At 44.6% G+C, this 22,504-nt stretch overlaps 1 protein-coding gene across 17 annotated transcripts in view; it reads right to left on the bottom strand.

Annotated features, from left to right (window-relative positions):
- Positions 1-22,504, bottom strand: part of LOC120904608 (neural-cadherin) — a 251,518-nt gene that overhangs the window by 179,294 nt on the left and 49,720 nt on the right. For all 17 annotated transcript variants that reach the window (XM_040314722.1, XM_040314721.1, XM_040314718.1 and 14 more), the window contains exons 3-8: positions 5,055-5,066; positions 4,532-4,970; positions 4,184-4,400; positions 3,304-4,089; positions 2,997-3,230; positions 2,723-2,914 (exon numbers count right to left, since the gene is read on the bottom strand). In XM_040314722.1, coding sequence (XP_040170656.1) covers positions 2,723-2,914; positions 2,997-3,230; positions 3,304-4,089; positions 4,184-4,400; positions 4,532-4,970; positions 5,055-5,066 — 1,880 coding nt within the window. The remainder of the gene's footprint in view (positions 1-2,722; positions 2,915-2,996; positions 3,231-3,303; positions 4,090-4,183; positions 4,401-4,531; positions 4,971-5,054; positions 5,067-22,504) is intronic.

Raw genomic sequence — 22,504 nt, 5'->3', positions numbered from 1 at the left:
AGCAACATCGGTGTGACTGCAGTTTTATTCTTATCTTGCTTTACAGAGTACAAAGCAGTACAGATGAAAGAAACATAAAAAAGGGAACTTTCATGCAAGGAGAGGCGTGATGGTGGTGATACAGGACGAACACAAATGAAGCATTCCAAAAAGATAACCAACCAAACCTGGGCTCAAAAACGCTTTCAAATCATAAGCAACCCAAAATGGTTTTTAAAACGCATTGAAAATATAAAAACAAACAAAAAACACGGTAAGATCTACCAGAACCAAAGAGTCAAAAAGGGTGATCGGTGGTATTACTTATGGTGGTCTGTAGGTGTGAGATGTTGTAATAAAATCACAGAAACATTGAACAAAAAGTGTAAAAGTGTAACTGTATCATTGAAGAAATTATGTTCAGTACACTTAATGCTATTCGTCTGATCACGAACTAAAAGCCAAAATCAAAACAAACAAAGGAAGAAAAATCCAATTTACTCATACAAAAAACTGAGACTGAGTAGATCGTTTCCGAAAAATTGGCGACACGAGTTTGGGCGAATGATCAAAAATTTGTTCACGTAGTAAAAAGGCATGTTTAAGGATTCCTCTTTCTTGCTTGTTCGCTCTCCCATATTAGCACATTGCGAAAATGTCACTTACAATATCATCTCTTTTCGTCTGTACTGGTAGTTTTATTTCTAAATTGCTTATATTTTCTAGCAAAGTATGGGAATTAAAATCAAAATTTCAAAAAAACGTATTCCACAATACTGCTAGTAATGTATAAACCCGCTAAAATATGCAACTGTACCGTCACTGTTGATGTTCCCCTACATAGAGCAATAAGACTCCACTGAGATGTTTTAGGTAGGTTAGCTTTGATGAATCATCCCTTTCGGGTGAGCATAATATATGTTTGCGTTGGAAGTGGTGCTAAAATATTTCAACAAAAAAACACCACCCATATCGTCCATCCGTTTGCCGTTTCACAACCGATGAGAAGTAGTACCAAAATATCAAAAATCTTTTTATTTTGTACGATTTTCTTGGCTGTGAACGGAGGGTACTAAAAACGATCGCTCCACAACGAGGAATTTAAAAGGGTACGATTGTATTATGTTTCCGGTACCGTTGAAAATTCACCGTTCGTAGAACAATTGAAATTAAACGCATACAAAAATTACCGAGTGTTCGTACAACCCATTTTTAAACACACAACAACTCAAGATTAATTGTGATACAGAACGGAAAACACGTGCTGCGGAATACGGTGCCGTAGAGTGGTGCGTTGCTATCCACGCATTGGTGCGCGTGCTTCCAATCACACTAAACAATGCATATGCGTACAATAATTGTAGATATAGACGAAATATTCATTTAGTTTGTGCACTCAAAATAACGAAAATAGTAGCGCTAGTAGGTAGGTAGTTTGAGACACCAACAGAAAGCTAACATGTACTTCAGGTGCAGTGGAAACCATACAGCTAGATACTGGTGCAGAACGAGTTGTGGTACTTCTCCTCGTTACGGATTGTACGCGGTGCAGTTGACTGAAAGAACAGAATATTTGCAATCGGAAACACAATGTCTATAAAACAATAAATTCAATATTATGTTGCAAGACGAGATCGAGCCATCTTCATCCGTTGTGTTACGCTCGTCGAGACCGGAGCGTTTAGCTGAAGCTCACACGGGCGGCGGCAAGCAGATCGACCGGTATGCAGGAAGATGTCTGAATCTCATGGCAAACTGGCAAATGATAATGTTACTGGTGCTGTAAAAAGTCCGTACAAGCTTCTATCGGCAATTGGAAGCTTGCGTGTGCCGCTGAATCACAAATTACATTGGAAGGACAAGCGAATGGTAGATCTAAAACGGATTCATTGCATGCAATTCTGCTTTCTTCTAGGGTGTCGTTTTATTTCAATAGAAAACGAAAAATATAACAGCAATGTGATTATGTGTTTTATCAATTTCAATTAAATTTACTATTCCTTTCCAAATCTATCATTCCTTTGTCCAGCATTTGATCAGTTTCTTATAAATATTTATATATAGAAGATATCGACACAATTTTACATACAATCGTTATACCGATAAAATAATAAACTTTGTCAAACAAAAGAAACATAAAATACGAAAAATACGGTGCAGTTTTACGAGAACCAAATCGTTCAAACGAAAACGATAACAAACAAACGGAAACAGGAACAAAACATAAGGATGTATCATTAGCATCGCAGAAATTGCGAGAGAAATCATAACAAGTTTGGACTGAAATCTAATTATTTTCTCTCTTTCTCTCACTCCTCTGCTAAGTCACGTTAGGCACGACCCATTGATTGCCATAGTATACAGTAAGGGACAATCGTTACCGTATCGTTTTGTTTTGACAACATGTCACGGTTGCGACACAAGGGATCTTGGTATATAACTATCGTGTACTGCACATTTTCATAATTTATCTGCGGCAGCCATATTGAAAGCAAGACTTTGAAAGAAACAATCGACTGTACTCATCGCGATAATAGCTTTCGCTACTGTTCGATGCAATCTCTTTCCGGAGCTCACAAATGCACTGAGTATTTGCAACAGAATTTGCAAACTAAGTATCGTCTAATGTTTAGGACAACATTAAAGGAGGACAGGGACAGTGTAAACGGGAGTCGTGGGAAACTTGTAGGGCTATCGAATCATTCGATGTACGTGTACACTAATCGAATCAAAGAATACTTACGTCGAGCGGCTTCTTCAACACAATCCAGCCGGATTCCGGCTGAATTTCGAAATACTCCAAATCGTTGGGGCTGTGGGGTGCGCTTAAAGTGTACACGATAGCACCGTTGTTATCTGCATCTTCATCGGATGCGGACACGCGTAGAATGTTTGTACCGATGCTTGCATCTTGCTTTACGTTTTCAACGTATTTCTAAAAAGTAAACGAGTAATAAAGAAAATCAGTTATTTTCATTATAATTTCAGATAGGTGCGTGGTACCGAAGTTTTATTACCTGTCGATCGAACAGTGGTGGATTGTCGTTGACGTCCGTAATTTCGACCGTAAAGGAGCAGACACCTTCCAGGCTGGGTTCACCCTGATCGGTTGCTTTCACCGTAACGGAAACAAACTTGCCATCGTCACCTTCACGATCAAACACCTTGTTCGTGGACACCTCGCCCGTTTCTTCGTCCACGGTAAACTTGGTACCCTTCTGATTTGGCTGCTGCACTATCGAGTATTTCACCTGCAAAGCGTGATTATGATCGGTGATCAGTTAGCGTCGTAAGGATAAACAGTACCGTAACCATCATTCCTACCTGTCCGTTCACACCCTTATCCTCGTCGGTGGCCTGCACCTTTATGACGGGGCTCCCGTTCGGCGCACCTTCCTCCACCTTCGGGTAGTACGTGCCGCAATCCTTAAACACCGGCTTGTTGTCGTTCACATCGGTGATGAACACAACGACAACAGCTGTAGATGTATGAATCGTCGCGTCACCGTTGACGCAGCACGACCCATCATCCATAGCTGTCACATTCAATTCATACTTGTCCCGATCGAGCGAGATCGCCTTGCTGTGCAGCCGGATGACGCCCGTGATTTCCTCGATCACGAACTGGCCGCTGCTCGTGCCGCCCCCGACAAACCCGAACCGCACATTGTCACCATCCTTGTCCGACGCGACCACCGTCGTCACGAGCGTGTTCGGGCCCGCGTTTTCGTCCACGTTCGGTGTGTACACCTGCTGGCTGAACTTTGGCTCCTCGTCGTTCTTGTTCTTGGTGTACACACGCACGGTAGCCGTGCCAGTCTTGGCCGGTTCGCCCTTATCCTTCGCGGTCACGACAAACTCGTAGTACGCATTGTTGTTATCCGCGTCCAGCTGCTTGTTGTTCACGATGATGCCGTTCGAATCGACGGCAAAGTGGTCATCGGACACGAGATACTCGATCTCAGCATTTGCGCCCGAGTCCGAATCCATGGCTTTCACCTTCAAGATGCTCGTTCCGAGCGGAATGTCTTCATCGACGTTGTGTGCCTGGTAGTCGGGCAGCTCGAACTTGGGCGCATTGTCGTTTACGTCCGTAACGCGAATCGTTAGCTATGTGAAGACAGAACACAATCAATAGCATTATATGGTGCCCGCACGTGGTTTTAAGCACGTGGCCATTATTTCCGGCCCGATTGCAACTCACCTCTACCGAGGTGGAAAAACCACCCGAATCTTCCGTTGCGGTAACGACCAGCGAGTAAACGTGCGGCTGACGTAGATCCTCAAAATCTAGCTCCTTCGCCAGCTTCACAATGCCCGACGTAGGTCCAATATTGAAGGTTCCAGCGCCCTGGCCTTGAGCTTTCAGCGTGTAACGAATCTCCCGATCGGCGAACGATTTTGCCTTCACGGAAATGATGCTGCACGAGAGAATGGGAAATTCGAAATGAGCATTAGTGGAATGTGCACATTCCACAATCGGGCATTGTACACGGTTCGATGAGTCGATGGGAAGCTTCTTTTCCTCCCCCGCACGCCACACGGTACTTACTCCGAGTCCTTTTTCTGGTTTTCCGGAATTTCCGCCTCGTAGCTTGGCATGTAGAATTGGGGCGCCCGCTTGCCACCGACAATCGATAGCCGCTCCTCGGGCGTACTCTGGAACCGCCGGTCGTCCACCTTGCCGTTCTGGTCCTCCGCCTTCACGTACAGCACGTACTCCATGTCCAGCTGGAACAGGTCGGTACCGCGCGTCCGCACGACACCGGAACGCTCGTCCACCTCGAACCGACCGCCGGTACGGTCACGTACGATGAAGTAATGTATGTTGTGATCGGTATCGGGATCGCGTGCCTGCAGCGTGAACACGGGCGTGTTGGGTGGAGCATTCAGCTGTACTACCGCCTGCATCGGCAGCGGACGGTTGATAAAGTATGGCGGCTCATCGTTCACATCCTTCACGTGAATTATTACGCGCTGATTGTCGGTATCTATGTGTGGGAAGCAGACAGAAAAAGGTAATTAATCTATTGCATCGTTTCGGAAAACATAAAACGGCTTGGCGATATACTTACATTTTAGGCCAGCTGCCAATGGAATGATTGGTTCAATTCGCAAGACATGGAATGGAAGAAATTAAAATCATTCATTAATATCGACAAAGATTTATTTCAAAAAAGTGTATTCCCCAACACATACTACTAACAACGGCAAATTGTCGATTGAGTCATATAGCTCATTCGACTTTTTTAAAGTGCTTAGAATGAATACCACAATTACAATTCAATTTGCGAAAAAAGACAAACAAAACCTGTTCTCGAAGTCCACTAGTATAGGAGAGCAATCAAATTGGTTTAAATAGAATGAAAGCCTGATTATATTGAAAACAAATAATTGACTACTCTTATGTAAACACTGTCGTCACTCAGCTCCAGGGATTATTACCTGAGTGAATAATAATCCCTTTTTTACAAAACATACCTCCAGTCCCATCCAAGAGCTGCAGTGAGAGCGTAAGCTTCTTCCCAATCAGTCCCAGAGATCGATAGCATATCAGAGACGGGCATGAAGCGTAAATCAAATGAAATCCTCTTCCATTTTATCGTCATTTCAAGCGTCAGATATTTGCAATGCTATCTGTGTTTCTCTTCCCCACACCCGCGTCAACCACGGCCTTGTACTAACCATGGGGCGATAGCAATCTCTTGCCAACCGGAGGCTTATGCAAGAGCACTCTCCACTCAATGTCTAGGGGCTGCACCGAAGAAACGCATTAGAGATTTCTGAGAAAATCTTTCGCCCGTGGAGCGCACCTTCTCGGACGAAGCGCACCGAAAGCACCGCAACTTCGCAACTCATCTCCAATTCGAAAGTTAAGCTCACTGGGAAAAAAATGAAGAGCGCTCGAGAACTGCTGCACCCTGTCAGCCAACGTCAAAGTTGGAGAAGAAGTATGCTCGAGCGATGAGATTTACTTTTTGATAATTATCATCTAAATTGGGAAATGTGAATAGCGACAGAAGATTGGGATAGTTCGCACCGGTCGTTATCCATTCCCACTGGATCGCAATCATCCGCCCAGCGTTCCGCCCAATTCTTTGAATGGAGAAAGTGATATAAAAAATACGGAAACCATTGGACCGCAATAAACTGCACCGAATAAACCCTAAAACAAAAGGTGCCAAAACTGCGTGACTTAAATACATGGTTCTCTCACACTGCTATGCCTTTGACGCACACGCGCCCTGAACCCACATTGTAAATTAATTCAATCATGTTGCGCCGTTGTGTTTTGTTTTACACCTGACCGATCACAGTGTGGATCTAGGGAGGAAATACACTGCACACTACCGCCTAACCACCACGAGCATTGTTGTTTATGTTGTGTTTGTGTGCTCGCGGGAGGGATTACACTTTTTTGTCATGTTTTCCTCATTCTCAGGGGCATCCGTTTCCACCCTTTATCACCTCGCCCCCTCCCCAAAAAAAGCAAAGAAGCGTACACACATTTTCCCAACCTAGTTATTTCCAATCCGCCCGGAACGCTGGCGCTGAGACGAACTGCGCTCAACTGGGACACGATCATTTCACGGGCAAGTGCCGTCCAGAGCCATCCCAATGTACGGCTATCTGCGGTGATAGATCTAATTTTGTACTGATGTTGCCACCTCTTTTTACCACCTCGTGTACGGCCGGCCGCCGGCTGGCTGGTCGAAACTATTACCACTTCTTGACCATTGGCTTTTCACGGCAATTTCCCACCACCACGTCGGCACATTTACACGGTCGGCTGTGGACTCACCGCACCGTCCAATCTCACGCCCTTTACTGCTGCTTGATGGCAGACCAGACACCGTTGGACACAGTGGAGACGACCACGACGGCTCCCTCCAACGCATCAAGTAGCTTTATTTTTTATCGTGTATTGTGGCGATAATTTTATTTCCTCTGATAAAATCTAATACCATTCCCATGGCAACTACTTGCACTGTATTTTCTTCAGTAAAAAACAAACCCAACCAAATATTTTTGGGACGCTGCTGCCGTCTTGGGCCATCGTGACACCGTGAAACGGTTTATTGGAAGACTGACAATTTCGCAAACAAAAATGCGGGACAGCAGGTGCCCTACAGTAGCTAGGCAGTGATGAAGAGCTGTGAGCCAAATTTGAAATGACTCTAGCTTCCGGCCTTTGACACCGATGTTTTTGGACCATATTAAATGATTGAGCTCCGAACGACACATTATGGAGATGGAAGATATACAGAGCTCTTAGATATTTTGGTGCAGTTATCTTAATAGACATTTACGTAACGGTAACGGTTTGTTTTATAAGATACTCAAAAGTCATAAGGCAGATAAACAATACAAAGAAAAACATTCATTGACATAAATGCATAACACCTTTCAGACTCCCAAACATGGAACTTTCGTAATCACGAGCAGTTTTGGCTTATCGATCCTGTCCCATGAATGAACATCAGTTTGAAAGGGACCCTTTTTATCCCTTCCTGGATACTTCCTGTGCAGTGTTCGAATAGTTCAACACACACACATACAATGCACAACACACATCCAATGTATTATTTACGCTAAGCAAACTAACCGCCCACACGGGAGCATCTTCCCAGTGTGTCCTGCTAACAACATCAGTAACTGCCGTGTTATATATTCATGAACTGGATGAGACTTCATTTTAGATTACTGCGTATCGCTTTGACCCTACCGGAATGTATAGATCGAATACTTCTCTACTGACGAAACACTGTCGCTGGGGTAGTGGATGGGGTAACAACGAACTATTTGGCTAGAAGTTTGTAGCAGATGAACGTCCATTACAAGTATACTATCATCCCACGGTAGGAGAAAACTCTGTATCGATCTCCCATCGGAATTTTCCAAACGGTAGCAGCAAATATGTACCAAAGTAGAATCTTGGAAAGCTTTCATCCCTCATCGCTCAACTTGAGTTGTGCTTGAGCTGAACATTCTTGGTATCAGACAGAAGGCGGAATCAGAACTATTAAAAGTTAATTCTGCTACACGGGATTTGTTATCTAATTCTTTAGCCATAGTTTTTTTTTTTCAATATCCTTATATGAGCCTAACTTATGTTTATCAATTCTTGCTAAGGTCAGCAGAGATGAGACCGTTATTTTATTTATTAATGTTATGTTCATTTACTCTCGGCTTGAAGTTTCCTACAAGAAAAAAATTGTGTATGCTGCATTGGAAACCATAACCTTGTAATACAAAGCAGCTACCCACTCTAGTCTATTTGAATACATACACCCACATCATGTCCTAATCATTTTCTAACCCATAAAAAGAAAAGAACCTCGAATGCCCATGAAAGGCAGATTTATCTTACGCTTCAAATTATCTGCTTCCTCCAACATTATTTGCTTGGCAAGAGATGATAGCATCTCAGAACTGAAGATCCCCCACGCTGTAGCCGCCCTTGTTGCTATAGATGAAACTTACAAAAAATTTCGATGCTAGAAACAAACATAGGTGGGCTTAAAATTCAGTAAAAATTGATTGGACTCGTTCCAAGCCAGCCCGTCCCGATAATAAACGAGCCCTAGAGCAGTCGAATGTAATCAAATTTAGCACTCGAATGAAATTACTTTCTACGGCGTCGAAATGAGCTAGCTGTTTTCGTTCGGCAAACAACAAATATCGATGGTGTGTACATGCTCAACTCATTTGCTTAACATATTTTGTGCATTGTGCTCTTTTGCAATGAACAATCAATTAGCAAACCTTCCTGTATACTGCCGTGGGTCTGTACAGTTTTTGCCTAAAATAATATGTTTACGATTCAGTGGTCCCACTCTGTAGGCTTTAAATTAGCAACTAATGCATATGTGTGCGTCTGCGACTGCCCAAAGCATGCACAAACTAAGCGGGTTGGTGAATTATTGGTGGGCTGGCAACATAACCCTAACAACCCCGCACACAGAACAGTCCTCTCTAATTAAATATTAGTGCTTTTCTCGCTGATGGGTTTAACCGCTTGAAATGCGTCGATGCGGGTGGTTTTCGGGACACCACAAAATCAACTCATCAAGGCTGTTTACCGCACACGAGGCAAGGGGACAAAACGCTAACGCACACGAGAACTGCATAAACACCCCACAAACACACAACGGTACGCCCGTTCTTCAGTTTTTGATCATTAGCCAAAATAATAAACCAACGAATACTTTATGGCGTAGTTAGAGAAGGACGAAATGGTTTAATGAAGCTTGCAAACGTTTAATGTACCACGCGCACCCGGGAGCTTTTCATTCTTGTGCTGCTTTGGATTGGATGCTGAGGCCGTTTCTCGACTGATACACCACGCTTGCATGTTTAGGTGAAAAATATCCATAAATCTTTCCTCCCCCAAAGAAAACGCATACACACATGCCAAAGATATACTTAATGAAATTGCAATTCTACCCTTGTGCTGCGATGCCATATACACATCGTTCTACGGGTGATATTAATTTAATTTACTTCCTTCACACATGCGTGCACATCGAGAACGGCTTGGAACTCTTGCTACTTGTTCTGAGGGGTCCTCTGGGTTTCTTAAGCCGATCTTGTTCTGCTTAGTGCAATATATTGCCTCACAATTGGACATATTTCTTCATTTGCGTCCTTCGCTGCCACTGCTCGAACTACAACTGGGATCGAAGCATTCGAAACAATTGCACATAAAAAGGGATTAAAACCCTTCCCGAACGATTCCTTCGGTGGGACCAAACGAGAAGGTGGTCAGATGAAGGAAAATTCAATTCCTTCAAGACAGTCTTATAGCTTGTCTTTCTCGTTCTTCGTCATCGGTTCGTCGCATCAGAAATGATTCCAAGGGTAGAGAGTGCACTCATCCGATCGATCTCAAATACAAGACTTGAAAACAATTGAACAAGACATAAAATAAAGCATACACACACAAAGTTCATCACCTAGCGCTAGCATAAAACGGAACAAAAGGCTGCTTCCGGCAACAAACTACGCCGGTACGATTGGAAAGCTAACGAACGAAGGGAAAAACTTTCTTCCATTGAATTATTCCCATTTGGTTTTTGCTCTTCTTTCGCCATGCTCCCTTTTCCGCGCTAGTTGGACACGGTGGCGTCTACCAGAGAATGGCAATATCAAATGCTTGTCTTTATCATAGTCCATCGTGCAAAAACGGCAATGATTCATCGAGTGTGTGGAGGACGACTCCTGCAAACATTGAACGTACCACCACAATCGAAGGGAATATGCTTTGTTCGCACCGGGAGAGCCTGGGAGGAAGCAGAAGCAGAGCAAAATTGTCTGGAATCGATTTTTCCTGCAAATTGTGACTCCTTGTGCTTTCCTTTCCCCTACTGAGCAACAGCACATCCATCTAGAACCTTATGGAGTAGGTGCGAATATAAACCCCCAAAATGCCAAACCCGCTCGCCTGTTCTTGGTTTCTACACTGCCGGACAAGTTTGCAGGACTTGTATTTTTGTATTTTTCTTTTTTGCCATCCCGGAAAGACTTCCTCTGCAAGCCGTCTGACCAACATGGCGCGACTTGTCAGACATACCACCCATTTCCCGAAGGATTATTTCTGCTCCCAACCTATTCGAGTTCCCTCAGGCAGTCTTTCTGACATTCAGTACAACATTCTCGCTTTCCAGAGACACATTACCGTTCGGCGATAGGAAAATAATTAATTTTTACCCTCGGCTCGACGAAGTTTTCCTGGAGCTGCCAAAACGCGCACGCAAACTACGGCTTAATCCGGTTGCAGCCTGACTTTAAGGCGATTTATGTAGAAGTGTGCAAACGGAATTACTAATAAAAAAATGTGTTTTCCATTCAGAGCACTATTGCTAAAAAAACGAATATTTTCTAGATGACAATGGGAGATGGGTAAATAAGGAAAAATTTATGTTGTGAAAATTATATTTCTATGCATAGTTTGTCATCTTTAATCTTAAACAGTATTGCTTTTTGCATCACAAAAGATGTATAGAAATAACTAACCATAAGCACTGTAATATGTTCTTAACAACTTGCCTCACTAACTTGTGCTGCTTCATCTACAAAATTGAAACCTTGCCAACACTTAGCTTCTTCTCATTTTAGCATTATACGGAAGATTACCTACTAGAACAAAGAACACCCCACATACCGGCACAAAACTTCTAACGTACTGCAAAAGCGCGCCCAAATGGCGTTTGTGCACAAAACATAGAACTCCTTGTTTCAGTTTTGTTTGCAACTCTTCGCAAACGGTTCTCCGCCCTCTGCCAACCTTCGCCAAAGCAAACTTGAAACATAGCCGGTATTATTTCATGTGTATGTCACTCTATCTCTATACAATCGGTGAAATGCACCACGGCGGTGCACGGCACGGCGACTGGGCAATGCTGGGCGCGATAAGTGAAACCGGAAACCGCCCCAAGGATTGAGCTTGATGACAACAAAGCGGTTCGTTTAGTAACCAACAGAGGGCTCCATAGAACATACACAAACACACACACAGTACCCTTGTCTCGCCAACACCTTAGCCCGGGATATGGAAGACACCCGACCGTTCCCGCGCTGTGCATACATCACCTCCCCGACACGCTCCCTACCATCTTCGTTGAAAGGAAATGTGCTCAGGATTTTATTTCAACAACGCCCTGTGTCGCTCCTTCAACCGTCTGAAGGCGAAACTTTCACCAATTGCATTTGCTTCTGCAAGCACAGCACATTTTGCAACGATTGTTGTGCGCACCGAGTGAATCTAATACCCTATTGTTTAAATGTTAGCACCCGTTTGGAGCACGATGTTCATCGCTGGGGAGGAAAGATGATACACGTCAATGTTTCTTCGGTTCCCAGCAGCGGCAGCATTAGTGCACCACGCACGCTATCTATGTCTTCTAACAGCTACGGTCAGCTAAGAAAGAGCAAGGGGAAGGAGAGCTGGTTTCAAGCTTTTCTGCACAATAATTGGAATCTCATATGCCTTCCCGATGCCTCTTTGCAGTTTGAAAATTAAATTGGAGTACATTTAATAGGACGTCTTAGGGAAATTTTAACCCTAAATAAAGCCTCAGTTAGTAGACGTCTATTTACATCAAGCACAATTTGAATTATCAGCCATCTACGGCAACTCGTTAGATGCACCCGCGGGTGGAAAGAATTACCACCAAAAGCCCAAATTGCACAACTGCTGCCTCGCTGAAGGATCTATAAATAATCGGACAGCAGTGCACTTGAGCGCGCGTGAGTGTGCCCAATGAAATCCATTATTCAAACTACGGCAATACTTTATTTTATTAGATTTTATGATTTATTTCCGGAACGTGAGGTCGATGATTTAGGTGAGTATGCGCACCCGGTCGTCCCCGGTCCCTGAGATAACGGTAGCCGTAGACTGTGCTCTATCTGGAGCGAACACACGGAGGATAAACCTTAATGGCGCCGCGCACTGGACCTCACCGAACCGTTGCGTTCTAGCCGGGGGTTGGTGGGCCGGGTGAGTTGTGCTCTCGGGAGAGCTGGAAACGGAACTGCTATTCGCATGCTTCCCCTCCGCAATGCCTACAGTATGCGGATAAGTATGCAAATTGGATCTAATTTCATTTCGGTGCGCTCGCATTTTTATACCCCCCTGTCCTCTCCCCCTAGTGATGTTCGACAGGCCACCGAGGGGAATGATGGGAGAAATTGAGGTACCTTTTGGGGGTGTTCAACAACATGCGGAACGAGAGGAAGAAGAAGTGGAACAAGTTGACGATAAAATTTCGTTTGCGGTTGACAGTTTTAATTTTTGCGTCCCAACTTCACCAAACTGAATTAGGCACAAATAAATCTCCCACCTACCTTCATACAGCCTCCCTCTTTCCAGGTGCCTGTGACGGTGTGTGCATTTTCTTCCAGGAATGTCGTTAATAAAACATTATTTAACTTTTCCATACGTTCGCAATCGTTGCTCCAATGCCTTATGGGGCAAACAGCGTTGGCGTATTAAGAATTGCAAACGTTTTCCCGAGGGCTCCGCAGGGGCGTGGGGGCCCACCGAAGCCACAAACATCAAACACTAAATAACAGAAAAAACGTCATTGCCAAACAGGAGCCTGCAACGCATACCCACACAAACAGAGAAAGTGGAGAGAAATGTGTACCCGGGAAAACTTTCTATTGTTTTTGTGCTCTCCATTTCAAAAGCAAAACAAACATGTGCCTTCTAACAACATTTTACTGCCGGCCACTTTTCGGGGGGAGGGCCACCAATTTTCCGTCACCGAATCGATAAGAGGCAAAATACAAACTCAACAACAGTTCTGTCCCATGCCACAGCCGTCGGGGGAATATCCGTGGAATATGGGGTTCAAAAACTTTCTACTATAAAATACAAATGCTCTTTTTTCTATTTTTTTGATTATCCGTCTAAAACCAAGGAGTCTGCCAAAAGTAAGTGGCTGGTAACCAAAACAAAGCAACAAAAAAATGTCATTCCTTAAAAGTTTTGCCAGTTTCGAACTGTTTGCCAGTTTGTTTTTCCTGCCTTGATAAGCACACGGTGAGTCAAAAACATTCTCGACCGCCACAGAATTGTTCGTGTGAGTTTTGCTTCCGCTGACCGTTCCAGAGCGTGCTTTTCCCAGATCACAGCAAATTGTATTTACTCGCCTGCCAGAAATGATTCTAACAGCACACACAAACTCACCAAACGGTATCGAAAAACGCTTCTTCCTTAAAGCTTTCGATGGAAACGCTTCAAAGTGAAAATCAAGCTAAAATAGTCAGAACCCATCAACAACATTGCTTCACGTTCAAGGGGCAACGCTTTACCAATATTTGCAATATGCTGCTCCATTGGTATCCCGTCTTCCCTGCCAATTGATCGGCCTTCCGAGGCTTGGAACATGATCTTTGCCCAAGATTGAAACGTTTCGCCGAGGACTGGCACGAACAGTGTACACATAAATAGTGTATCAAATTCGTCCACTGGCACACACTGGGGCGTATGTATGTATCGTTGCCCGTGTACGGGACACATGCGGATGCTTGAGCGTACAAAACGCGCGCCTGAAAGCCTTCCACGTATTATGTGTCGTCCACTCGTCTAAACCCTTCCCTGGGAAGGTAAATTTTGCATGAAATAGCACGTAAATTTGCTACATAAACAAAATCCCACACCCTCTCTTTGAGCTCATCTTCCGAAACATCATCAATACAGTGAAGTTTCCGTTCTGTGTACACGTCGACCAAGGCACACAGCGCTGCCCCGCTATTGGAACCAAGACTCCAATAAGCTAATGGACCTTGATGCACGGCCCTTCAACCTCACAGTCTCCTCGCTTGCTGCATGTCGGTGGTGGTACATGGTTAATGCAGTACAGGTTGTAAACATAAAACCGCCGAACGGATGCTTTCTCTTCGCAAACAAGGAAGCGCCGAGCGCACAAGACGGACGTCTGTTATTTTAGTGTCTCGGCAAACTCGGCAGGGAAGACATCACGACCAAGGGCGAACATTTCTTCGTCTTGAAACACACTAATTCTAGGTTTTTGCGATAGGTTCACACATTTTTGTCGCCTTAATACGTTCTAAACTAGTTAATATAAAATTTAAATTTGTTTTGTTACGAAGAAGTTTGTAAAATAAACATCTAAAAGTACTATCTCATTGATCTCACCATAGTAAAAACTTCTACGGGAAGAAACACACAGATCATTTCAACAACAGAGTTTGTTTTATTCTTCCCACTCTTCAAGAGCTTCAAACATTCCCTTCTGTTCGGCAACTTTACCCACCATTCAACAAAAAACTGGATGGTAACAGCTAGAAAGGAATTACGTCACACATCTGCAATGCGCAATAATACAGGAATCGACAGGAGAGCAATCAAACAATACGCGTTTGTTTACTTGCCGCGTCCTGGTGTTCACTCGGATTTGCTTTTTTGTTTATTTATTTTGCCATCCCGGGCACACCCTGCCCTGCGCACAACTACAAGCTTGGCTAAAAGAACGGCAGCCCGAAATCCAACCAGCCCGACGAGAAACGCTTCCGTCTTGAAGGATTCTCGAAGAAAGAAAGAGAGAGGGATCAAGATCCCATGCAACGATAGACGCTTCAAGTGCATGCAGCAGCCTTCGTACGTTTCCAACAGTCTAACCCTGCACGATCTAAAGACAGGAAAGAAAAGTAAACGAACGGATCTTCCTCGACCACTCGGCACCGTACCACGATTGTTTGGCAAGCGAAATATTAAGATAAACGCCCAAAAATTCGTCCACAACTGGAGGCTCATTTCCGCCGCACTAAGGAGCCCTCTCCGCTACTTCCAGGGTTTACGAGTCCCGCCGAAACCGCCGAAAGCGGCCAAGAACTGAAAGTCGAAACCCTTCAATTCCCGCGAGTAAATTATTAACCGAAAAGACCTTAGGATATTGCCGACTCACACACGCCACATGTGCAATGCGCACATGGATGGAACGATGAAGCGCGTGAAAAGCACTCGTGGAAAGGGCGCACCGAAGAGAAACACAAGAAAAAAGGGCCTTCCGAAAAATAACGGAGGGCGGACAGAAATTGCCGCCAGCGAAACACATGCACACGGTCAACTCTTTCATTTCGCTTATCACACATTCCCATTCATCGGGATCGGGGAGGTGCTGCGTCGTACGGTATGTCCACAGTTGCCCTATACCCCACCAGCTGACACACATACACCGCCCCAGCACGAATGCACACCGAGCCACACAAACCCGTGCGACGGTGTGCCGGAAATATCTTCTCGGATATAAATTGAATCCTTGCGGTTCGCTGATGATGATGATGCTTCTTCAGGCCAACCGGCCGGCGGGACAGTTGTTGTTGCTGGTTGCGAGCCAGCCCAAGGCAACCAGGCACCGCATACAGCGGTGGACAATAGTTTGGAACCGGTGTTTGACTTTCGGAGCTGAGCGCCATCGGCAAAGCGTCTACCGAAAGTGGTTTTACTTCCTTGGAAGGATGTGCGCTTGCAAGACGAAACACACTAACAGGAACGTGACGCGCTAGGCAGCGTCAAAAGAACGCACACATATTTGTCTACGAAGGAGGGGGAGGGGGGGGGGACACATGACAAAAACGGCTCTTCTTTTAGCAGTTGCTTTAGACCACACGAAGGCTATAAAGAAGGCAGATAGGGAGGTTATACATTATATATGCTATAAGAGGAGTTAGTACATGGAGAGGTTTTCCAAACTTGAATGCCTTTCCATGTCACGGGAAAAAGCTGCAGGGTTTTTTTTAACATACTTTCACTCTGGGTTATTGAGCAACATTTTACTTTGTCGCATGATATCTTTCAATGGAGAATATATTAATTCTCTGCAACATGGATATCGTAAAATACATTTTAAAAGTAAAAAAAAGTACATTGAAAAATAAACAACCAAGATCATCCTTCAACAACTTAAGATAACATACTTACTATACATACAATTTTATTTTAATTTCTAAAGAAAAATCCAATTTTATAATAAGGTAATTGAAATGATATTATATTATTTATTTGCTCAAAAAAGCACCTCGAACATACTTTTATTTTCACATTCTGTCAATAAAAACATTGGTTAAATAATAATTTAACAACCGATAACGCGTTTTGTACAAGGGCAAAATATATCGCTTCGTTGTGAAAGAGTAACGGTTAAAAATGAAGTAGGGATTATTATTTATGTGTTTTTGTTTGTAAATGAGTCGGGAAATTAGGAAGATCGTTCTTAATTTTTTGCATCCGATATTCTCGCAACTGAAACAGTGAATCGAAGCTCACTGTAGTCAGCTATGAAAAGTGATTAAAAGTGCAACTCAACAAACCTTTATGTTACGATATAAAACCATAGCTTAACATACCAATTAAACACAGAGCCCTACAAAAGAACACCTAGCCATTAATAATGTTTTTGAGCAGGAGCATACATCAACAATCGACACGCCCTTTACTACTGCAAACTAAAGAGCATTGTCAAATTGTTCCCAGTTGTTTCCGTCACTTAACCAAACCGCAACCGCACACTCGCCACTCTCCACCCGCCATTGCTCGGTGCGTCAATATCAATTAGCTCGGCGAGCTCACCGCCAGCCGCCAAACCAGCAATAAAGCAATCGAATTTGAATGAGCAGCTAAAATACACACAAACAAACACACATACATGCTACACCACTACAGGACAGGGTCGCGACGTTCAGCATGATCGCGCGTTTCTCATCCACGGCTCAGCCCTTCGCCCCATCCGGAAAGGGTTGCCTCGGGACAAAGTACGAGAACAGAAGACGCATGTGCGGCAGTGCGAGGATCGCGTACACTTGGTCCCGTCCCTGTAACCGCAACAGCATCGGCGCAGCAGCAGCCCTGCACAGGAAAGGCTTTCCGGTTGAGCACACGCGGCAGAGACGCGGCTTCCGTAGCAGCACTGGGTTAGTCGGTTTCGATTTTCTGCAACGTTGCGATGACAGCATATCCATTCCTCCTCCCATATTCTCCTCCTCCACCCGACAACATGTGTTTTTTGTGTATGGGTGTGTGTTTGTGTGTGTGAGAACTAACGCAACCAACCAACGGGGGATGATAGGAAGGAAACGATCCGTCAATCCTTCGTCTCGCTATCTTCTTTGCGCTTCACTTTGGTGCGGGAGCAGAGCGATCTTCCGTTACCCGTGATCTGATACTACCCTCCCGCACTTAGCAAGGGTGACGTTGACGAAGTAGTGGGATTGAAAAAAAAAAGTAAAAAAGGGAAGGTGTTCTGATTCAAAGAATGCAACCAACAACTTCAGCCTGCATGTAAAGCAATATTTTATCACACAATCCGCGCGTTTTGTTTTTACTTTCATCGCCCGACTATCTCTTCCAGCGGAAGCGCGTGTGCGTGAGTAATTTTAAACCATTTCAACTCGGCCCCAGCTCCACAGCCGGAAAGTCCACAAGATTGGCCAAAACTCCACCAAAACGCGAACAGAACGGAGAGAGGGGCGGAGAGCTCATTTGGCAAGCCGCACCAAAAATAAACCTCACTGATTAATCACGCAACGGCGCATTCCATTTTCAATCTGCCAGATCCACCCGACGACCCCTAATGTGTTTGTGTTTACTTTCTGTTGAATGTTACACGGGAATGAGGGAAGCGAAACAGGGTACGCACACACTGGAAAGGTGATATTCATCAACCATGCTATCCGGCACAAATGGCCGTAGAATTAGCCCGACCGGACGACGCTGTGGACCATTGTGTGTTGGGATTTTATTTAACGCACATTTTAAATCGTCCCCTCGCTCTGGGCTGCAAGGAAATTGGTGAAGCACGCAAAGAGATTATAAACAAACAATCAACCGAGCTGCTACAGCGAGAAGGGCAACATACAATGTTTGATTTTTCACGTCTCATAATTTCCCAGCAGTCGCCGTGTGGTGGTGCGATGAACTGTATCGACATGTACCCGAACACCCTGAGCGTGCAAACAAACTGCATCGGAACATTGGAACGGGAAGAAAGATGCTCCAGCCAGCTGCACCCAACCTTGACCGTGGCATGTAATAGTGCGACCAAAGCGCATTGAACACACACACACACAAACACTGCCACATCTCGTAGGATCGATCGATCGATTGATTGGACCATTTTTCCTTTCGATCGTTTTATTCAATCTGCTCTGTTTTCGCCTACTTGTGCTTTTCTTCATTCGTTTCGCATACGCTCCCCGGTCCAGAGAGGCTTGGGCACTGAAGACGTGCGCGGTCCCTCAATTATTTATTTTGTTAATAGTTTCCTGTTACCAGCGAGCAATGAGGTGCGCACTACCAACGTGATCGTCATGGTCTCGGGCGGGTGCGGATCACTTTTCCATCGTAACAAACAACAAAAACGCAGCACAATCAGCCGGAAACAATCAGCAAAGACGGAAACAAACATTAGAAGAGCACATAGCGTCCACGGTACAGTGGCGCAGCTCGCGGAAAAAATTGAAAAGAACAAAACCACTCAGCACCCTTCTTCTCGCAGAAACAATTTAAAAAAGGGTCGTTCCAATAGGCAAGCGGGAGTTGGAGAAACATGAAAACAATAAAAAAATAATCGAAAGCATAAAACTACAAAAGGTGCACACGGCTATAGCGGCAAAGCCATAAATCAACCCCTTTTTGACACACACAGCGAGACAAACGTGTAAAGACTAAATCATTTATTGGGAATATCTTCACTCACCAAACGGGCAACACCCCGCGCCTTTGTAGCGGTTCGAACTGCATCGAGTGCCTGTTCCGCCGATATAGGCTTGCACTATAGCATAAACAACGCTAAAGATCAGAAATCACGCGTTGTTTGATGTGCCTTTAACGTTAGCCCCGATTGTTTTTGTTTCTGTTTTTAGATCCGACGGCGATCAAATACTCAGAAAGTACAGAGGAAATCGCAGCTTAGCAATAGACCAGCGTTCACACACACAGAGAACTCTGCTTTTTTCCATCCCCCAATTGAGTTGTAGGATGCAAAGCTTGGAACTCAGTCCCCACTATGCCCCCTCAGGGCTGAAGACAGCATTTTTGGAAATTATAAATTAAGCCCACGTCGAACTTGATCAACTAACCACGCAATCGAAGAACTCCAAAGTCGTTGCCTTAAGCGTCCCAAGCGAAGTCAGCCAGCCCTGATTTGCTTTGAAAGGAAATCCAGGATAAAAAGCAATTTCACAGCAACACGCAGAAATAGACGCATAAACGATTCTTCGAATGAAAAAGAGGGATTTTATGGAAAGGTGTGGAACAACACGGTGCAAAAACATAACAATGCTACTTCCTCCCAACACACGAGTCGCACGAGCCAGTGGCGGGAGGTTGATTTTCTGGCGAAAAAAAAAGAACGCATGAAAGAAAAAAGAACATAGAAATTGAAGCAAACATTACAAAGCAAGCATAACCCCCGCACCTTGTACGACTGCCCGCGGCAACCGGAAAAGGTAGCCCGGGATATACCGCATCTACTACACATCACACATCCGCGAGATATCCTTTATGCAGAAGGGCTGCTGCTGGCGCATATAAAAAAATTGCTTTGTTTCACACGCGCGTGCTATGTGTGCCGCTCCACCACTGCTTTTACCGCGGCAAATGGCATCGTGGCGTACCTTTTTTCCATCAATTTGTACTGACATGCACCAGGCGCAGCATATAGTGAGATTGTAAGCAGCCGTACTCCGAGAGCCACGAAGCTCCGTCTCGCAAAAAAAACAAAAAACAAAACTGAAGCCTAGACATCACCAGACCCTTGTGTTTGCGTTTCGTTTTGTCTTCTTTTCTTTCCAGCACAGAACAGAACAGGAACACCTTATTCACGAAAAGTGGTATATCCTGTAGGGGAAGAAAACGACAAAAGGAACTCATTGGAACCTGGGAACAGCACTGCTCTACACACACCACCGTTACGGGGCGTAAGCGTGCGCAGTTACAACATCGGGGTAATTTGTAGGCTCTCCTACCAAGTGTACGAAAGCAAGGGCATGATGCTAACGCTTTTTTTGTCGGATACTTCCCCCAACATGCTCCTTCCTTGGCTGGCAACTGAAGAGCAGCCAGAAGTGAAGTGAAGCCATTATGCTTCCGTGTGTCTGTGTTTCGCCCGACACCGCTCCAAGAATAGCCGCACACAGCGCAGCGAGTATCGCAAAAACTTTCGCAAGATGTGCGGCAGTTACCTCATCAGACGTGTCGTCGTCCTGCTACCGTATGCGCCGGGCATGTGCGCGATGTCAAAAGTGATTGGATGGATTACCGAGGCAGTGTGGGGGCTAAAGTAGCTCGGTACGTCAGAAGGCACACGCACACATGAGTTTTGGAAGAGATACAAAAGTACAAAAAAAAACTAAACCATCACCGACGGTGTTTCCTTCTACCTTGGCATAAGGAAAAGTGGGATAGAAAGACTCCGAGAAATGAAGACAAGCCCCCAGTCTCCACGGCAACTAAACGACGAGAAAGCATTAGTTACAGCCTCTACACCGCATCACGAAATTCAAACTTTGCTTTTTGGATGGATAAGACTGTACCGAAGACATTAAAAACTTTCCAACCCTGCTGCAGATACACCGGAGCACAGAGACGGTACGACGTGAGAATAGATTCCATGCAGCATGACGGCTAGGCTCGCTACGAGATCACACCGTTGGAAGGAGCATGATGCACTCGTGCCACATGTGCATTTAATGTTTGTTGTTGCTCCCGACCCATCAACACAACAGAGGAGGTTCAGCATTGCAGAAAGAGTTGAAGCTCAAGTTTCGGCTCCAAAAATGGGGCCTCCTCTAGAGATTCTGGGCACCAATATAGCTCTTCTATAAAATGGGATTAAATTTACGGCTAGCTATGTTCAAGTCGTCTGGCTTTCAAATTAATGTGCAAAAGATCACGAATATTGTTAATCGTATCTAACCCCTGCGAAACCATATCGAAACTAACTGGAGTGTACATTTAGCGTAGCTGATAATTATGCCCGAAGATGCTTGAGAATAATGTTATACCATTACGAAGCAAACCACGTGCAAGAGCACATATCGCACGATTGTTTCACCAACGAACATTTTCAAATAACTTTTCGTATTGCCCCAAAAAGAATCCACCAACCAAACAACAACAATGCTCCAATAGAAGTCGTTCCATGAATGTTCCAGTAAGTGCGCGCCTCGAAGCGCTAAAGAGAAGTCGATAAGATACGTAACACATCCTCCAAAGTTTTAATAGCTAGTAAACTTTTTTACGATCCCAAAAGCAACGCCCGGGATAAACCGCAACCCCGTGAATGTGTGAGGCTTTGATGCGTTTCGAGAGCATCTATTAAATTGAAGAGCTCAATCTCAACTCATAACTTCGTATCGTACTAGCACGAGCCCCCAAGTGGTCAAAAGATGGCCTACATACATTCTTCTTCGAGTGTATCATCCTGTTATGATGGATTCTTAAGGGAGAGAGTTTCACTTACTTCTGTTGAGCACATAAAAAAATGCGATGCTTTCCAAAGAGCTCATTTAAAATGTCACGCCCAACACAGATCACAACACACGCTCCTTTTACACGCACAACGAATTTAATTCGCTGACCAAACCTTAATATCATATCGTAGACACAAACATACCATTTAGGTGGTTTCTGATTTATGTTTGACCTTTACCTCTCGTACATACGTTTGTTCGTGTCTTTACCGGTGCCCTTTTTAACATTTTACTCCTATCCCTTGGCCCACCTCATCGTTCAACACCAACGTAAAACAGATTCTGCAAACACGCACCCGCCGTAGAATGCACGACACCTTGTCAGCAAGCAATTAAAGGATTATTGCTCGAAAGTGGAAAGGAGGCAAAACAAAAAAGGTAACCCCGCCTAGAGCTCACAGCACGGCAACTGAAACTGTTTGGTTCTGGTTTATGAGTGATGTTAATGCCTTAATGTGCCACCAGCAGCTCTGTGGGCACACCATCTTCCGCGACGGAGGAACGCATGGAACGCACGAACTAA

This window comes from Anopheles arabiensis, chromosome 3 (genome assembly GCF_016920715.1).
Source record: "Anopheles arabiensis isolate DONGOLA chromosome 3, AaraD3, whole genome shotgun sequence".
Taxonomy (NCBI): domain Eukaryota; kingdom Metazoa; phylum Arthropoda; class Insecta; order Diptera; family Culicidae; genus Anopheles; species Anopheles arabiensis.
Note: the sequence above shows the minus strand (reverse complement) of the source record. Positions and strands in the feature narration are given on the sequence as shown.